The 6,000-nt window shown below is 58.1% G+C and overlaps 1 protein-coding gene across 1 annotated transcript in view; it reads right to left on the bottom strand.

Annotated features, from left to right (window-relative positions):
* Positions 1-840: 840 nt before the first annotated feature.
* Positions 841-6,000, bottom strand: part of ARHGAP8 (Rho GTPase activating protein 8) — a 49,183-nt gene continuing 44,023 nt past the window's right edge. Inside the window, exons 11-12 of the mRNA XM_047066417.1 lie at positions 2,945-3,048; positions 841-1,173 (exon numbers count right to left, since the gene is read on the bottom strand). Of these exons, the coding sequence (XP_046922373.1) occupies positions 841-1,173; positions 2,945-3,048 (437 nt within the window). The remainder of the gene's footprint in view (positions 1,174-2,944; positions 3,049-6,000) is intronic.

The following is a 6,000-nucleotide window of genomic DNA, read 5'->3' as shown; positions in this document are numbered from 1 at the left end:
CCGGGCTTGACGCATCTGGGGCGCCACCCGTCCTTAACCCCAGCCCGGGGTGGGGTGCACGACTCGGGCCCAGGGCAATCGGCACAGACCCGACCACGGTGAGGGTCAAGGTGGGCACGTGGCCCAAGCCTGTCCAATCGGGGTGAATCTGGGGGGCTCTGCGCTGGGAATGCGGAACACCTTTCTCTGCCGTATCTAAGCGGGAAACACCGCGCGCGTCTCCCAACGCAGAGGCGGAACACGACCAGGAGCCCCCGGCAGGCCCCAATCCCCCAGCCTCCCCATGGCCGCCCTTTGCTAAACAGCGTCCCAGAGCCCTCCCACTGTGACTCCGGCCTCGGACATGACATTTGCCCTGGCCGACGGGTGTGAGTATCCACACCACCAGCCAAAGCTTGAAAACCACCTGCACCCATGTCGGCCCCCTGCCCGCACACGAGCGACCCCGGCCCCTGCCCCGCCTGCCGAAGGCATGCGACACCCTCGAGGGAGCTGCGTCCCTCCAGGTGACCTCTGGCCAGCCCGACAGGAGCAGAAGAACCGCTCAGCTACCTGCTCACCAGCGGACAATAACGAACGGCTGTGACCCGAAGTTACAGTTTGCCACCCGGCATGACAGCAACAGTCGAGGCCGGACGGGAGGCCCTCACCGATAAATTCCCATTTCCGCTGAGGCCGTGGTTACGAACCTGGTAGGTCCGTCATCTTGTCCCAGCCCGCAGCCCAGGGACCACACACAAGGGCCAAAGCGCAGAACCCCGGACGTTCACTAGAAGGTTCACGAGAAGTTTGTTTAATGGCAAGTTTACAAAACACGACGACAGCACGCACAGACGGGCCTCAGCGTGACGCTTCCAGCACCAGAGGAGTCTCCCGGGCACCGTCAGGGGCCGCGGAGGCGCGGGGCGCGAGGCCAGGCCGTCGGGGTGTCCGGCCTCTAGAGACGGGGCCACTCCGCTCCCCTGCCTCAACAGCACCGGCACCGAGCCCCCCGCGAGCCTCCTGGGTGCTGAAGACCATCTCGTAGTACTCGATGAGCAGCTCGGTGAACAGGTTCATGGGCACGAGGGCACTCAGGGAGGACGCCCCCTGGGACGGCCAGATTAAATTCAGCCCAAAGACACACGCCAGGTTGGAGCTGTTCATCTTGTTAAAAATGCTCTCCCGGGACACCTGGAGGACACACATGAGACAAGGGACGTGACTGTGGGTTCAGTGCAACGGCCTTGCACGGCCACCTCCCGGCTCTGGGCCTCGGTGTCGCCACCTGTAAAAGGAAGCAGTCTTTTTTTTTTTAACTTTTTAATTTTTTTAACTGTATTTATTTGAGAGAGAGTGAGTGAGCAGGGGAGGGGCAGAGAGAGAGAGAGAGAGAGAGAGAGAGAGGGAGGGAGAATCCCAAGCAGGTTCCACACCGTCAGCACAGAGCCCGACACGGGGCCCAAACGCACAAACCGTGAGATCACGCCCTGAGGCAAAACCAAGAGTCGGCCGCTCAACCCACTGAGTCCCCCGGGCGCCCCGAAAGCAGTCAGTCTTGATGCTCTGAGAGACCTCGGGCTCTGACCGTCTCTGAGCTCCTCCTGGATCTCCTCAGCACCCCCAGCCTTCTCTCCCACTCCAGAGGACTCGGGAGGCCCCCTCGGGGACAGGGGTCTCTAGCACAATGGGTACAAGCTTGGCCTTTGGTGTCACCCAGCCAGACCACCTCTCTGACAGCCACACTCTGGCCAGCGAGTTGGACACAGTCAAGGCCAAAGAGCAGGCAGGGGTCATCGGAGGATCGGGGGCAGCAGGGGAGGGGGTGAACCTGCCTTACAGCACTTACAACCCCATGAAGTTAGGATGCATCACCCATTTTACAGATGAAGAAACTGGAGGCCCAGAAGGCGCAGGGGACTTTCCTGAAGTCACGTGGCCAGTCGGGGGCAGGGGGGCCACTTGGGCCCATCTGAAGGCCTGATCTCCCCCTCGCCTCCAGGGTCCTGGGGACCTCCGACAATCGGAAGCAGAGACAATGGCAGAACCTCAGGGGTCATGGGAGAGCAGAGAACGGGGGATGGGGCATGACCCGGTGAACCCCCCCCACTTGGATCTGGTGAGGACAGCGGCCCCCAAGCCCCTGCAGGAGCCCACCGGGGCCAATGCTACACAGCACCCAGCCCCATGGGAAGTTTCAACGTCAGTGCCGTGGAGGACGGGGAAATCAATCCACCTCCAGCAGATGAAAAACAAGTAGAAAGAAAATTAGGGCAATAACTTGGTTTTTGGCCTCTGAGAAATAGTTTATTATTTTTTAAAAGCAATCCTGGGCGCCTGGGTGGCTCAGTCGGTTGAGCGTCTGACTTCGGCTCAGGTCATGATCTCGCGGTCCGGGGGTTCGAGCCCCGCGTCGGGCTCTGTGCTGACAGCTCGGAGCCCGGAGCCTGCTTCGGATTCTGTGTCTCCCTCTCTCTCTGCCCCTCCCCTGCTCATGTTCTGCTCTCAAAAACACATAAACATTAAAAAAAATTTTTTTAAAGCAATCTCTACACCCAACGTGGGGCACCTGGGTGGCTCAGTCGGTTGAGCCTCTGACTCTTGACTGCGGCTGCCCCGCGTCGGGACGGCGTGGAGTCTGCTTGGGATTCTCTCTCCTTCTCTCTGCCCCTCCCCGCCTATGCTCTCTGTCAAAATAAGCAGACGTCAAAGAATAGAAATAAAAAGAAGGTCCCATCTGTAACCGAGGGCGGCCAGGCATGTGACCGGTCAGCAGGGTCAGGTGCAGAAATGGAGCTGCTCCCCGGTCAGGCCTTGAAGTCTTCTGGGCCAGGGAGCGGCGTTCCAAGGCTGGGGGAGACCCCAGACCCCGGGCTGTGTGGGCACCAGGTGCAGGAAGGGCCGCCGCCTGGGCCAGGCACGGAATTGGGGCCTCCCCGCCCCGGGCCCTGCTTAGCCCCCTCACCTCATGCAGGAAGCCCATGAGGTAGCTGAGGACGGCGTAGTTGTGTTCTGGAAGGCTCTGCAGGATCTGGTGGCAGCGGGTCACCCGCAAGCTGCTCTCCACACCTGCAGGGGCACAGGGGTCCCTCCTGAGTCAGTCCTGCCCGAGGGGCCGGCATGGGCCTAGGGAGGAGGTCAGCTCTGAGGACGCAGTGTCCCGAGGTCGGGCCTGGAGCCCTCACTTACTCCCAGGCCGGGTGGCTGTTCGCAGCAAAGCCCTCCCTTCCATGAGCTCTGTTCCCGTTTAACAGCCATACTGCAACTCTTACCTCCCAGAAAGTCCGTAAAGCCGAATCACTCACTTTGTGAGCGACAATGGCCTAGACCAGCGGTCAGCAAACTACAGCCTTCGGACAGAAAGGCCAATTTTTGTCAATAAAACTATTGATACAGGGGCACCTGGGTGGCTCAGTCGGTGAAGCGTCCGACTTCGGCTCAGGTCACGATCTCGCGGTTCGTGGGTTCGAGCCCTGCGTCGGGCTCTGGGCTGATGGCTCGGAGCCTGGAACCTGCTGTGGATTCTGTGCCTCCCTCTCTCTCTGCCCCTCCCCTGCGCACACTCTCTCTCTCTCAAAAATAAAGACGAACAAAATAAACCATTGGTACAGAGCCACACCCTCCCACCCACACATCACATGTGGCTACTTTTGCACAACAGCAGAGCCCAGTCGGGGCAACACAGACGGACCCACAAAGCCTCAAATACCTACTACCTGGCCCTTTACGGGAAAGGTTGGTCAGCCCTTCTCCAGACCAACTTAGCCTGTTTGTGATGCCCTGCAGCTCAGGTCCCCACACCCACCAAGAGCCTGGGGGAGGCTGCCCCAGACTCAGACCCCCGTTTCCTCATAACCATGTCCTCCGCTGAACTCCAGACCTCAAGCCAGGGCGCACCCACAACTATTCACCGTGCTCCCCACGTCCCGATCCCCCGACGCTAACCTCTTCCGGCTAAGCCTTGGGCGGGGCTACCGTGAACGCCTGTGTGCTTTCCAAACGCAGCCCCTGCTCAAAAGACACAAACGTCCCCACCGTCAACGTTCTCGTTGGCCTCTTAAGAAAAGCCTCTCTTTCGTGAGCTCAAGCTGTCGTGGGTAACGGGAATGGACAGGGAGTTCCCGCGAATTGATCTTCGAGAAACCAACGAGCTTGGGGGCCGCCACCTCGTTGCCTGGGTCTCAGCTTCCCGGCCCCAACCTCCTCTTTGTAAGATTTATGGTCCCAGAGCACATCCTTGCACAAGGTCCGCCACCCGCTCTCTCTACGGTCTCTCAGGGAAAGAGCGCTCACCGGCGAGCAAGGGGGAGCAGGTTGTCACAAAGCACCTCCTGCGTGCCACGAACCGTCACGCCCGGCATTTTACGCACCTTTGATCCTCACAACAGCCCCCACTTTTACGCACCTAAGGGAAGTGAGCTCAGAGAGGTTAAGCGACTTGTCCCCAGTCACACAGCTACTGCATGGCGAAGCCCAGACTTGAATCCAGACCCGCGCGGCTCTAAGCCAGTGCTCTTAACCTCCTGGCTGCACACCGGGAGGTGGTCGTGGCTGCAATTCCCTTGTGCCCTGGACACTTCCCGAGTGTCCCTGCATTTCCCGAGTACACGCAGAAGCCCCTGCTTTCGCCCGACTTCACGGAGAAACCCATCCCACCTGAGAACGGGCTGACAGAAAAAAGAGAGGACACTCAGTTAAATTTGCATTTCAGCTAAAGAGCAAATATTACTTGCGCTAAAAACAAAAAACAGACGTTCACCCTTAATCGGAAATTCAAATGGAGGTGGGTGGGCATCCTCTGTTTTCTGTTGCTAGATCTGGTGACCCTACACCTGTCACCGTGCGGCCTGGCCGAGTGAGACCACGGTCCAGAAAGCAGGGTCTCGGTTCTCATCTCAGGGCAGCATCTCGGTTCTCAACGACCGGAATGTTGGGACTTCCTGAGTCTTCAAATTAGCGGAGGGCCAACCAAAAATGGAAACAGCTCCAAACGTTGACCCGTAAAATTATAAAGCTGGTGCAACACGACCATTGAAAGAATGAGTGACTGCACACGAGGAGGGAGAGAGGAGATGTGATGCTAACACACGAAAGCCAGGCTCCAGGACCGTGCATAGGAGCGGCGCTCCTGGCGTGACGGGCAGGTGCCCACGGAGCCCCCGCCGGGGTACGTGCCCGCGTGGGAGCGCAGGGGGGGGCGGGGACTCCCGTTTCACTGCTGTGGACTTTGGGGCTTTTGTTTGTTTCCTACGCTATGTGCCTGTGTTATTTCCAACAAAATAGAATTTATTATTTTTTTTAAATTTTTATATTTTAAAGTTTATTTATTTTTTATTTAACAAAATTTTTTTCTAACATTTATTTATTTTTGAGACAGAGAAGAGACAGTGTGTGAGCAGGGGAGGGGCAGAGAGAGAGAGGGAGACACAGAATCCGAAGCAGGCTCCAGGCTCTGAGCCGTCAGCACAGAGCCCAACGCGGGGCTCGAACTCACGAACTGCGAGATCGTGACCTGAGCCGAAGTCGGACGCTCAACCGACTGAGCCCCCCAGGCACCCCTAAAGTTTATTTACTTATTTTGAGGGGGCTGGGGAGAGAATCCCAAGCATCTCTGTGCTGGCAGCACACAACCCGATGCAGGGCTTAAACTCACGAACCGTGAGATCGTGACCTGAGCCAAAATCAAGAGTTAAGACGCTTACTGAGCCACCCAGGAGCCCTCTCATAATATAATTTTTTAAAAATTCTCAGCAGCTGCCCCAACCCAGCCCCACTCCCTGGTGCCCAGGATGAGCTTTGCCCCTAAGACACTTGTGCTTTCCATGGGTCGTGCCTCAACCCCGCTGAGCTAGGCATTCCGTGGCACAAAACCCAGACCGTCAGCATCTCCCAGGGTCCAGTTAGAAATGCAGATTCTTGGGCCACTGCCCACACCTATGAGTCTCCGGGGTGGGGCCCAGTGACCCATGTTTTAGCGCACCCTCCGGGGGTTCTGGTGCCTGGGGACGTCTGGGAACCTCA

The sequence above is a fragment of the Lynx rufus genome, unplaced genomic scaffold, assembly GCF_022079265.1.
Source record: "Lynx rufus isolate CCGP_SWC_20201006 ecotype Redwood Valley unplaced genomic scaffold, mLynRuf1.p SCAF_7, whole genome shotgun sequence".
Lineage (NCBI taxonomy): Eukaryota > Metazoa > Chordata > Mammalia > Carnivora > Felidae > Lynx > Lynx rufus.
This window is presented reverse-complemented; position numbering and strand designations above follow the sequence as displayed.